The sequence below is a fragment of the Balaenoptera acutorostrata genome, chromosome 11 (genome assembly GCF_949987535.1).
Source record: "Balaenoptera acutorostrata chromosome 11, mBalAcu1.1, whole genome shotgun sequence".
Classification (NCBI taxonomy): Eukaryota; Metazoa; Chordata; class Mammalia; order Artiodactyla; family Balaenopteridae; genus Balaenoptera; species Balaenoptera acutorostrata.
Window position 1 is genome coordinate 103,884,196 of NC_080074.1, and position 12,717 is coordinate 103,896,912.

General features: G+C 60.3%; 1 protein-coding gene across 3 annotated transcripts in view; it reads right to left on the reverse strand.

Annotated features, from left to right (window-relative positions):
• Positions 1 to 12,717, reverse strand: part of TSPAN9 (tetraspanin 9) — a 183,441-nt gene that overhangs the window by 77,434 nt on the left and 93,290 nt on the right. For 2 of the 3 annotated variants that reach the window (XM_057556941.1, XM_057556942.1), the window contains one exon: positions 535 to 614. In XM_057556941.1, coding sequence (XP_057412924.1) covers positions 535 to 597 — 63 coding nt within the window. In that variant the 5' untranslated portion in view covers positions 598 to 614. Of the gene's footprint in view, positions 1 to 534; positions 1,430 to 12,717 lie in introns of those variants that run through there. The other variant, XM_057556940.1, reaches the window with a different exon arrangement.

The window sequence follows — 12,717 nt, forward strand, 5'->3', positions numbered from 1 at the left end:
TAGGGACGCCTTCTCCTTTTCCTGGGATTCACTGAAAGGAGCAGGAGGGCGTGACCTCTACCACTCCCCCCATCTCACGCCTGTAAAGTGCCGCAGACTGTGTTCGTGCATGTTCAGGAGGAATACAAGAAGAGACTCAGAAAACCATCCGCACTTCTGCTTGAATTCAACTCAAGGTCACAGCTGTTAAAAATTCCGACACCACACCTATTTCTGCACATTACCCAGTTGGGGGCACGGGTTTCTTACAGGGGGAGAAGGTGGCGGCAAACTTCAGCAGCCTCCCAGGAGTAGAACAAGTCTCTCCTGGAAGACAGGCAAGTTGCAGCCTCCATTCAGCCACCAAGGAGAGAGAAGGGAAGAGAAAGATGAATGAAAGTGGGGGGTGGGGGGGGCGGGGGCCGGGGGAACGGTTTTTTAAAACCCACTTACCGCTGTGCAGAGAGCAGAGCAATGCAGCTCCGAAGGGGAAGAGGGTACCGTGCTTAAGCAAAGAAGAGAGGAGACCAAGGAGAGATACTGGGAAGGACTTACCCAGAATATCAGATTGAAGAGGAACATCGTGTACTTCAAGCAGCAGAGGCAGCCTCTGGCCATGTTGCACTTCTTAAATTCTAGGAGGAGAACAAAGGACAGGTCCAGGTAAAACACCACGTACTTGCTGCCTTTGGGCGCATTGTACTTGTCGGTCTTCACGCCAGCCTCGGCGCGGCTCTGGCCGCGGGAGCCCGCGGTGCCGTAGAAGGCGCCGGCCGTGAAGCCGCGGCCGAACGGGCGGCCCGAGGTGGACGGTTTGGCAAAGTCCGAGTCCTTGCTGTCCAAAGATGGACTCCGGTGGATCGAAGAATCCTCGCTACTCGACTTCTCCATGCTCGCGTCGCTCCCGGGGGGCGCGGGGGGCGGGGGGCATCGCTCCCGGAGTGGCACGGAGGGGGCGCCCGAGTCGGGCGCGGGCTGCGGGCGGGTCGGAGGAGCCTCGCACGCCGCCGTTCAGTCCCGGGGCGCACTGCCGGCCGGACCCCGCGCTGGGGGTGCCGGCGCCCCGCTCCTCGCCGGCCGGCCCGGGAGGGCTCTGCGGCGCGGCGCGGCGCGGCGCGGCGCGGCTCCACGCGCGCTCCCCGGGAACCGGCTGGCCTGCGTAACTTAGCGTCTTTGGGGAAGCAGCGATTTGCCTGCTCGTTCCCGAGCGTCGGCTCGCCTCCCGGGCGCACTGCCGCTCCACGCGAGGCACCCGGGCGTCCGGCTCCGGGCTCCCCGGCACCCCTCTCCCCGTCCCAGCCCGGCCCGGCCCGGCCACTTTGCGGGCGCCCGCCTCCTCTCGCCCCGCGACTCTGCGGAGCTGCCCCCGGCCCTGGGCTGCCCGGCCGCGCGGCGGGCAGTGCCGAGGGATCCGCCGCAGCTGCAACCGCTGGGCTACCCCTGCGAAATCCCGGCCCGACTCCCGACTCTGAAATCTCCGGAGCCCCCTCCCCGGCCCTCGGCCCCGCCCCCTGGTTTGCATTCGGCCAATGAGCGCGAGGACTGCGGGGGGCAGCCTCCCTCCCGATGACACCACAGCTTTAATGGGATTAGCGTTCTGCCTGGTGCCTACACCAGTGCGCCGCGAGCCTCGCTAAATGTCAAGGGCTCCGGAGCCGGGGTGAACCAGAACCTTCATCGCAAGGCGCTGGCCTCTTTCCGGGGAGAGAAGGGGGCGGGAGGGGAAGGGAATGGCTGGAGGTACCACGACCCAAGGAAACCTCCCCAGAGGAAAGTGCTGGGGAGGACTGGAGGGGAAAGAAACGCGGCCGCTGTGCAGCTGGCCGCCGCCCCCTGTGCCCACGGGGCCTGTCCGACCCGGGCACAAGGTCTGCCGGCTACACACACACACAGGCGCGCGTGTCTGCACACGTGGGTCTGGCTAGGGCGCGCGGGGATCTGGGACCGCAGGGGAGGCGCGAGGTGTGGGAAAGGCCCTCGCGACCCGCGCCGCCCGCCCCGCCCCCTCCGCGCACGCGCGCACGCGGTTCCGGAGGCTCCTGCAGCTGCTCGAGCCCCCCGCCCCACTCTTGACCTGCGTTCCGGGCGGGATTCCCCACCCGGCTGAGAAGAGTAGGTGGCCCAGGTAGGGTCCTGCCTTGCCCACACCCCCCCCACCCAAATCCTGCCTTCCCAAGGGTGATGTCGGAGTGCGCTGGGATACCGGCGCTCCGGGAGGGCTGGTCAGGGCACAGTACCAAGAATGCCCTCGCTAGGAGCTTGGGGGCATCCAGAAGGAGCCCTTCATCCTACCATGAAACACCACCTGCGTCCCGGGCTTGTGCAGAGGTCTGCGCTGCCCAGTTGGCAAATAAAGAAGACCAGAACACAGGTGGGGGGCAGCACCTCTGCCACCAGCGAGAGGGTGCTGAGAGACCCAGAGCAGTGCCACGTCTCCCCTGGCCCTGCATCCCACACCTAACAGCTCGCTCGGCCGCCGGGAGGCGCTGGGCAGGGCGGCTGGATAGGGTGTGAGTGTGACAATGTCCTCCTGGGATCCCATCAGACGTTTACTCCACACCTGCTCTGTGCTGAGCGCACCAGGCCCTGGGGGAAACAGGTATGAGGTGTGCTGCTCCCTGCCCTTCAGATTCAGATACACAAGATCTAGCCAGGAAGACAGGACATTAATCACCAAGGCCATGGGCAGGAACAGAGCTACCACATCCACTCTGGCCGAGGGGGACATTCATTCCGACCAGACCCTTGTCACAGATGTTCTGCGGGGCCCTAAGCTGCTGAGTCTGCACCTCAGGGCCGGAGGCAGGCCTGCATCCCAGAGGTGCGGGCACTCATTCTGAGGGCAGCCCAGCTTCTTTAAAGGGACCAACAGCGGAGCTACTATTCTGAGCCCCTGCCCCACTCAGATGGCAGCCCAGCAACGAAAGCCAGTGTGTGTCACAGACACGGCACCTTGCTGTCTCCTGGTTGGGCACAGCGGTCCCGTGGGTGCCGTGCACACATGAGGGGCAGATGTCCGGCTGGCTCCTGGCAGATCCCACGGCCAACCGACTGGAATGCCTCTTGTCCTCTTCAGCCTGGACCGGCTCCTGAGGGCTCGCGGCTGCCACGTCACTTCTCTGATGCGGGAGAGATCACACCAGCTGGACTGAGAGTCAGGAGACCTGTTTTTCACTCTGAGCTCGATTCTGAGGTCTGTGATCAGGGCGAGGTGGCTCGCCTTTGTGAGGTGCTATCTCCTCCTCTTTAAAATGGGGTTCACAGAGCCCACCCCCAGAGGAGTCGGCCTGTGTGCGAACCGTCTGAGGCCCCTAAGAGCTGAGCCAGTACCAGGGGCCGTCATTACTAGTCTCAGACGTGGACGCGTGGAGTCAGCCAGCACCTCCCAGGCAGGCCCCCACTCCCCACCCCCGCCTTCTCGTTTCTTCTCATCTCTCTCTTCTCCCCAGCTTCACACCTTGTTCCATGAGAACAGCCTCCGCACTGTCCTGGATCGTTCCACCCTCATTTCTGATTATACGTGGATTTGTGCCAATAGCTATCTCCTCAGCAGCTGAGGCCCTGGGGGGCCGGGGGTGCAGGACAACAGGCAGGTAGGAGAGGAAGAGGGGCCGCCCAGTGTAACCGCTCTGCTCTGCCCTCCTGGCCACGCTCATCAAAAGGCCACTGAAGTCCCACTCCTCAGCTCATCAACAAAGCCTCGGTGAGGTCCCGTGAGGGCTCTCTCCCAGCTTAGTCATGGTCAGAAGCATAAGAGCAACTCCTATTTGCAAGTCCCCAGTGTATCCCAGGCACCAAGCATCTCCCGCAGTAACTCACAGAATCCTCAGGGCAGCCCCACAAGATACGTATGGCTATTATCCCCATTTTACAGATAAGGAAACTGTGATTTCAAAGCCCATGTTCTTTACTCTCTTGGGCTCTAAACCTAGTTCCTGCCCTTGGGAATCTGCCAGTCTAACAGACAGAATCTAAAAGCATAACAGGGAGCCTGATGAGAGGTCATTAGCAGAAGGAGCTGAGTAAGGGGCAAAGGGGAGAGGGGTGGTCAGGGCAGTGCCGCTGGACCGGTCGTCAGCAGAGGGGAGCCCCCCAGGAGATGGCCCTACATTATCGTACAGCGGGCTGGAAGAAGGAAGGGTGAGGGGAGAAGGTAGTTTGCAAGACAGGAACTGAGTCCCCGATAGGAGGCAGCTCGGACAAAGCCGGGAGACCAGCCACGGGCAGGCGGTTTCAGCCAGAGTGTCATCCTCCGCTGCCACCATGAAGAGACCACTCATGCGTCACAGACCGCCCATCGCGGGCGGGACACTGAGCAGGGGCACCGGGAGAGACAAAGGTGAGTGAGCCATGGCCGTGGCCCCAAGGAGCTCGAGATGCAGTGAACAGACCAGCCCTCCACCCCACTCCAGACCATCCCTGGGGAAGCCCACAGCAGAATGACAGAGTGCACACATGCCATGATAGGACGGCATGGAGCTGGAGTTTGGCCTCCCCTTGGAGAAGGGCTGGCTGGAGCAGGCGTGGCAGGGACAGAGGAGGGGGGAGAGCACGGCTGGGGGAACTTCGGGGGCAGTGAGGAGACGGGGCCTGGGGGGGGTCACAGTGAGCTACCTGTGAGGCCTCGAGTGACACTAGGAGTCTAAGCTTCATCCCGGGGCTTCCCAAGCAGTGGGGCACGTGACAGAATCGGGGCCCTAGGAAGCCAGGCCTGGCAGCAGGGTGGAGAGGCAAGGTCAGCTGCTGTGCTGCCTCAATTTCTTAGACTTTGGGTGCAGAAGGAACCATCAGAGAGAGAGAAGGTGACGTGAGACACCATCTCTCCCCCGTGCTGGTCCTCATCTACTCGCCGGGCTCAGGAGAGCCGGAAGGTACAGACTGCCCTTGAGGATCTCAGAGCACGTGAACGAGGCAGAGCTGCCTTTTTCTTCCCTTTTTTTTTTTCTAGACAACAAAAAAAGTAAGCAGGTACAGAATTCCCAGAGGGGAGGAAGAGATGTGAATATGTGAAATCGACATGCAACATCTCTGCTGCCTGGCAGCTGGGGAGACGTTGCATGTTGCAGCTTCAGAGTAATGCCAAGCTCTTGGTCTCTCCCTGCGTCTCTCAGGCCTTTGGGCTCTCGCTAACCTGCACACAGGTGATGGGCCACACAGATCCCCTTCTGGTCCCACACTGAGTATCTCTGTATCTGACAACATGTGTAGCTCGTGAGGCATCCTGGACCTCCGAGGCTCAGGCAGGGCGGCCCCACCAGAATTCAGGTGAGACAGAGGGGCACTCGCCATCCAGAGGGGCCGCCATTACAGAAGGGAGCCTTATTCACCTCAGCTTAATTTTTAAACTCCCACATTGGGATCCTCTTCAGCAATATAGAAAATGCTTAGATTGCTAAGCAAACCATTTACCGATGGTGCCAAAAGGGAACAAGGATGGACGATGGATGAATAGAGATAAAGAAGTCGTGGTGTATATACGATGGAACACAACTCAGCCACGAAATAGACAAAACCCTGCCATTAGTGACAACGTGGATGGACCTCACGGGTTAAGTGAAGTAAGTCAGGCAGAGAGAGACAAATACCGTATGATTTCACTCATATGTGAGATATTAAATACATAAACAAACAAACCAAAGCAAAACAAACACGTGGATACAGAGAACAGAGCCGTGGTTATCAGAGGGGGAGGGAGGCAGCTGTAGGGTGATGGCTGGAAGCCACACCCTTGGTGGTGAGCATGCTGTAGAGTATACAAAAGTCAAGATACGATGTTGTACACGTGAAGCCTATATGATGTTATAGACCAACGTCACCTCAATAAATTTTAAAAAGAAGGAGGGCAGGGGGAGAAGGATGGAGCGGTGCCTAACAGGGGCCACACCCCAGGATGTTGGCATGAAGGTTCACTCTGCAGGGGGAGGTGAGGAGGGTCTGGGGCAGAGGGCAGGGGTGGGCTTCCAATTTGCCGTGGAAATTAAACAGCTCCAGGGCCACGAGTCACCAGACTTGGCCAGGATTCACGAAGGATGGTGATGATGGTAAAAGGGCTGGGGTAGAAAAGAACTAGAGGTCATTGTGTTTGTTATTTGTTTAGTTTCTGAGACCGGTAAGGAAAACAAACAAAGAACTGGGTTTGGCTGCAGTGGGAGGGTTGCCCTTAGAAGGAGGGATGTATTGCTCAGGACCTTCTACCAAGGGCGGCACCTCCTTCCCTGGGGAGAGGTTTGCCCCTCCTCCTTTGGGCCCCCAGATCTTCGTCCAGACAAATTAGTTTGTCCACCTGCCTCTGCTCTAGTCACTGGGCTTCTCAAAGGAGGCAGAGGCTGTGTCTTAACCATTTCCTCAGCCCCAGTGCCTTTCCCTGTGACCACCTCAGTCAGGGCAGGTGGAGGGCCAGGAAGCCCACAAGGCCTAGGCCCTGAGTTCTCCCCACGGACCACCCGGGAGCCCAAGTTCACTAACCAGAGGGAGGGACCCAAGCCAGACGTGTATGGGGCCTGGGAAGCAGGCTATCGAGGGCATCGGGACCTGGTGTGAAGACTATGGGGTCAGCTGCGGCTCACAGCCACGTCCCCAGCATGTGGCCCCGCCTGAGACGGATGGACAAACGGACAGACGGGTAAACACACAAACTTACTGAGCAGAGAGGAAGAGTCGGAAAAGGTAGGAGGTGGGAAAAGGAGAAGACAGAAGACAGAACCCCTCCGGGCCCTCCCCGCCCTGGGCAGCCAGCCTGGTGGAGACACCCACGTCCAGCCCCGAGTCCCTGGTGGGCCCATGCAGAAGGGCCAACCTCCCTGCAACGATGGAACCTCCCTCGTTCCATCACATCTCCAGGCCCAAGAGGTGGTGGCCACTCCTGCCTACAGAGGGAGCACGCCCGTGAAGAGACCTCAGCTGTGTGTCCACGCCCCTGAGGAACAGGTGGGCACGCACGTCAGAGCACGAGCTGCTGATACTGCGGACGCTTAGCTCCAAGGAATCGCCGTCACAGCTCCAGACCAGCCGTACCACTCCTGACCCGCTCTCAGGGAGGCTTATGGATCGAGGAACCAGGTGAGGTGAGGAGGGGTCGTCCCAAAGCCAACCCACTTGGCACCCCCCGCCTGCCCGTAACTGTGGGCCAGCGGGGCCCAGGTCTGGGAGAAAGGACAGCATACGCTCAGACGCCTGCAGTGACTGCCGTCCGTACCCACGACCCGCCCCGACCACAGAGAACAATGTCCTGCCAACTCTGGGCTTTGGGACTGGACGGATCTGTGTCCAGATCCCACCTGCAGTGAGCTACCCACGTGCCGGGTAACCTGGAATGACCACCTGCCTGCTCCGTATCTCAGTTTCCCCAACCGTGAGATGGAGATGATAGTACACACCTCCCGAGCAGTGTGCAAAAAAACAGAGACTGAAGGTTAGGAATGTGACGCACAAAGCACAATGTCGGACACAGAGAGTGTTCAGTGAATTGAGGCACGGCTATTACTACCAACAAGCATTATTTTAGTAAATATGGTCCCAGTCCCCATCTAATCATAAGGTGATTGAACAGAGAAAGATACAAGACAACACGTAATTGATGCAAAATGTTCTGTGGCTCAAATTCTGAGGGCAAGTGCTGGCAGGTCCTCCTCCGAGGGCTCTCCTCCCCTCTGCCAACACTCCTGCATCCGTCACCCCATCTGTTCCAGGGCCGTCCACATGCTGACGACACCTGAAGGTTTACCTGGGCCTGACCTGTCTTCTGGGCCCCAAGCACGCATACCCAACCCCTGCTTGGCATCCCCATGCGGCTGTCTCGCAGCAGCTCCCATTTCCCGTGCCCCAGAGGGGCACTGACCTTGCCCGTGCCCTGCTCCCCTGGCAGCGACCCCCTTCTCCATAAACGGCCTAAACACCCATCCCATTGCTCATGCCAGAGGCCCAAGATTCATCCTGACTCCCCGTGGTCACTGGCCCCCGCCTCCTCTCAAACACAAGTCCCACCCAATGAGCCTCCTTCTCCTTCCCACCAGCTCCAGGGGCACGGCCCTGGTCCAGCTCCTGCAGCATCTCGGCCAGGGCGCTCCTTCCCGCCCCTGCCTGAGGGCCCCTTCTCCAGGAGCAGCTACCCCACCTTCTCACTCACACTGCTCTCTTACCGCCCTCAGTGGCTTCCATTCTGCTGAGATTATGGTCATGTGTATGTGTGTGTCTGTGTGCGTGCGTGCGTGCATGCGTGTGTGTGTGTGTGGTATTTGCTGTTCTACTTTTCTATTACAATCCAAATTCCTTAAGCCACCTTGGAGGTCTGGAAGGACTGGCCCCTGCCCACCTCTCCAGCCCACTGTGCTCCAACCAGTGAACCGGCGGAGCTCGCCCTCCTCAGAGCCTTTGCCCATGCTGTTCCCTCTGCCTGGAATGCTCTTCCTCAACCCACCACCTGACGTACTTCTTCTCACCCCTGAGCTCTTGTGAGTTCTGCACAACAGTCTCTTCTGGTTTTGTGGCTCCCCTCCCACCCCATCTAAATTAAAGCTTAAATTCTCAGAGCTCCATTTCTCTTGCAGCACTTGTCAGTTTGGAAGCACATGCTTACTTGAGTGACAGTTTGCTGTCTGGTTCTCCTACCGGACTATAAACCCCAGGGCAGCAGGGGCTGTACCCAGGACAATGCCCGACCAGCAGCAGGACCAATGAATGCTGGGTGAACAAGAGAGGAGGAGCTCAAAGGAGGGGGAGCACAGGGACTGGGATGGCAGCATCACCAAGAAGGGCTTCCTGGGTCACCTGAGGAACAGAGCTTCAGGACGCCAATTACCTCCACCTCCTCAACTACAGAACAGGAAGTCTGTACTGGTTGCTTCTCTAAGGCCCCTTCCAGCCCTGAAATTCCCACCCAGTGAAATGGGACCTACCTTGTTTCTTGGGAGATGGGCAGGACTGGTCAGGGCAGGAGGAGGCAGAGCATCCTGGTGGGAAAAGGCTGGGCGAAGCCAGAGGGAGAAGAGCGCCCAGGACGTCTGGGGAGGACACGTCCACACACCCAGCCAAAATGAGGTTTCGTGGCAAGTGGACTGGGAAGGGAGGCGGGGGTGAAGCAGAAATGACCCCGGACGCCAGGTGCTCTCCCACCCCCGCCCTTACCTGGCTAACCTCCCACCAGAACAGACCTCCCACGTCTGCCTCGCCCCCAGCCGTGGCACTTGCTGCCTCCTCTGCCTGGACCTGCCTCCCCGCACCCTGACTGCCAGCGTCCACAGCCGGGCTCAGGCCTCTGCTTGGAGCACCAACGCACCTGAGTCCGTCCCACCATGGAGCTACCCGCTCGCCAACATCCTGGCCCCAGACCGTGAGCCCCTTCAGGGCAAGGGCTGCGTCTATCATCTTTGTATCCCAGCCCTCGGCTCAGAGCCAGTGCCCAGCGCACAGGAGCTGTGACATCACCACCGAACACACGCGTGCAGACAGCGGGCCTCGTGGGAGCCTCGAGCAACGTGACAGCCACTCTTCAGAAGAATGGGCCTTGCCTTTGAGAGGGGAGTGAGGGCTGCCACGCCTCCTCTTTGAGCAGGTTTACAGGATGCGGGCGCAGGCCCTTTTTTCCAGGCAAGTCCCAAACGAGCCCCACCTTTCACCCCAAGCCCAATCAGCCTCCCTGTCAGATGCCCCAGAAGGGCCTGCTGTGTGCGGTGGGCACACCCCGCGCCATCCCCTCCTGGACACCGAGGAGCAATGAAGCACCATGATTAGCGCTTATCAAGGAGGGCAGGCAGCTTGCGGAGAATGAGATAAGGCCCGGCAGTGGGCCCAGGGAAGTGTGATGAAGCCCGAAGGTTACTGTCATGCACCAGTGGAATTTCCTGACCCAGCAAATCTAATGTTCCTAAGCCACTCCATGGAGGGCACTGACGGCCGGCTGGGACGGCGCTCTCTGACACAGTGGCCAGCCTGTGGGAGCAGCCCACGCGGCTGGGACCCTCCCGCCGATTCAGGAGCTGCTGCCTCTTCCTGCCTCTTCGCTGAGGCTGGAGCCTCTGCAGGGAGAGCAGCAGGCACACAGCATTTGCAGACGCTCCAAAGAAGACGGAGCAGCAGCAGCGGCCGGGACCCCGTCTGCTCTGAAGCCATGGGGGAGGGGAGGCTGCACACGGCCCCCCGCCCCCCAGCGGGAGGGAATGAGAGGCGTGGGGATGAGTGGTGGGCACATCTCTGTTGGGTAGAACTGGGCTGTCTGAGGACTCGGCGGTCTCCGTGCACGAAGCCACGTGGTCGCTGAAGCACTGGCCACTCTGCAAAGTGAGGCTCCCTCCCTGTGCCCACCCAGGCTGCCCCGCGTCCAGGCGGCTGCCATTCAGGCTGCCTCCTACTGAGGGGCCTCGGAGGAGCGTCTGGGCCACCCCAGACCTGAAGGTTGTCTGCTCTTGGTACCGAAACTCTCAGGAAAGTTCTTTCCACAGTCTCTCTCCGGTTGCTCTAGCAGAGGGTCGTTGCTGGTGGAACCCGCTCACACACGATGGGGACCCAGCCTTGCTCAGAACCTCCCAGGATGCAGACGGCACACACAAGCCTGAAAGCAGAGGCTCCTGCTGGCCCAGTTCTCCCTCCCCTCCAGTCCCCTCCACAATTAACCTTGCCACCGGCTGCCACATAACTGTTTTGAGACACAGCCCTGGGGGTGCCACGCTGCCCCTCTCGCCAGCTCAAAACCTTCTCTGGCTCCCCAGGGATTTGACACAAGTACTCAAGCGTGGGGCTGTGACCTCCGGCGCTGTGCTCTGTCAGTCCTGACCTGTGCCCTAGCTCCCAGCACGCGGAGCTCCCCACCTCCCCACCGCTCCCCACTTCTCTGCCTCCGTCTGGGGCTCCGTGGTGCCCTCCACCGCCGCCACCCAGCCACCTCTGCCTTCAGTGGATGCTTTGAGGCTCGTCTCAGATGCCACGTCCTCCACAAAGGACCCCCCGAACTGAGAGGCCCTCTTCTTGTCCCTAACCTACCTCTCTTCGGGGCGCTGATTTCACTCTCCCTTGTATCAAGGTTGTTTGCATAAATGTCTTCCTACAGGAAGCCCCTGAGGGGATGAACCCACCGAGTTTCCTCTCGCAGGATCCGTGGTGGACACATAAGAAATCTGAAGGGCCATTAACTGAACCCCTCACGCAATGCACACAGCCCCCAAGGCTCCCTGCCTTCCCTGTGTGTACTCACCTCGGCCCATGCGCTGGACGCCCCCCAACACCACCCTCAGCCTTGCCGATGGGCGCGCATCTTGCCAGATCACCACGATTTGTCCTCGCCCTGGAGGCCCTCTCTAGGGTCACCGGCCAGCTTCGGTCCCCTCCTGAACCCTGGGGAGCTCAGAGAATGTGGCTGGGCTCCGCAAGGCCCGATGCATCTGGGTGACTGCGTGTCGCTCATCCCCCGAGCTCCGGCCCCAGGGGGCGCTTCCATATCCCATTCGGGCTGGGCGCCAGGGCACACCTGCTCTTCCCCTCCCCCACACCGTTGCCGGAGGAAATGCCAGCCTCGGCCGGGCAGGACAACACAGCGGGATCAGGCCCTGACCACCGGCACCTACCCTCCTCGCCTCACCCCGCATCCCTCCGTGGGTGCCCGCTCGTCCTAATGGCAGCACAGGGCACACGCTCAGACTGCAGGGAATCGGGCCCAGGCCCAGCTCTGACACTTGCCACCTGTGTGACCCGGACCAGAGACGCACAGCTCTCGGAGCGGCGTGCAGGTGTTTTGAATGAATGAACGAATGAACGAAGGAGTGAGGCTGTTTCCATTTCCTTGTCTGCAGAGTGGGGTTAGGGAGGACTCCGGGGGGCAGAGAGGCACTGCTGGGAGAGGGCATTACCAGGTGGGCCGTCTACACCCCAGAACCTTCCGTCTACACACACACAACCAGCCAGCACGTTCAAGGGCTCCATACGAAGACCAAGGACACAGACAATCATTACCAGTCACTAAGACTCCCCAAGTACCCACTGTGGGCCGCCCTGGGCTCGCCGCTGTGGCTGTGACCGAGGAGCTCGCGTCCACCCAGGGGAAGAGCCAAAAACTAAAAAGGCAGCTCAAGCACGAGCCAGAGTGGGTGGCGTGAACCGAGGGCAGGGAGGCCTGGCCTATCCAGGAAGGCTTCTTGGAGGAAGTGGGAGCGTGTTGGGCTGTCACCCCCACTGGAGGCGGGTGGAGGAGGGGCCCCAGGTGCTGCACACCGAGTGCAAAGGCGTGATCGCAGGGTCTCAGCTGGTCCTAGGTGCGGTCCTCACCGCACGCATGTGTGATACACAAGCAGGGCGGTCATCCCAGTCATACACGAGGAGACTAGGCCGGAAGAGCAGAGGGCTCTTCTAAGCTAGTTAGTGGCAGAGCTGGGGCTCCTCACTCCGGACAGAGACCTCTCCTTACGCCTAGTGGTTCTGCCCGGGCCTGGCGCTGGACCCTGGTCTTATGCACAGAGGCACAAAGCCATCCCACACGCACAGAGGGAGCAAAGGGAAGGAAAGAAGTGGGGTGCGAGGGCCCTCAGGACCACGCATCCAGGAACAACAGAGAAGCCCCCCGTCACCGGCCGATGGACGTGCTTTGGAAATCCCAGGGAACACGCCAGCACCACCCCACGTCACCCCCCAGCCAACACGTCTCCCGCACTCCGAACTCGTAGAGCCTGAACGCTGGTGCGGGTGCCAATGAAAGCAGGCAGAGGTCCCGCCCCCTGAAACCCCGACCCAGGGAGAGTGGGGATGACAACCAGG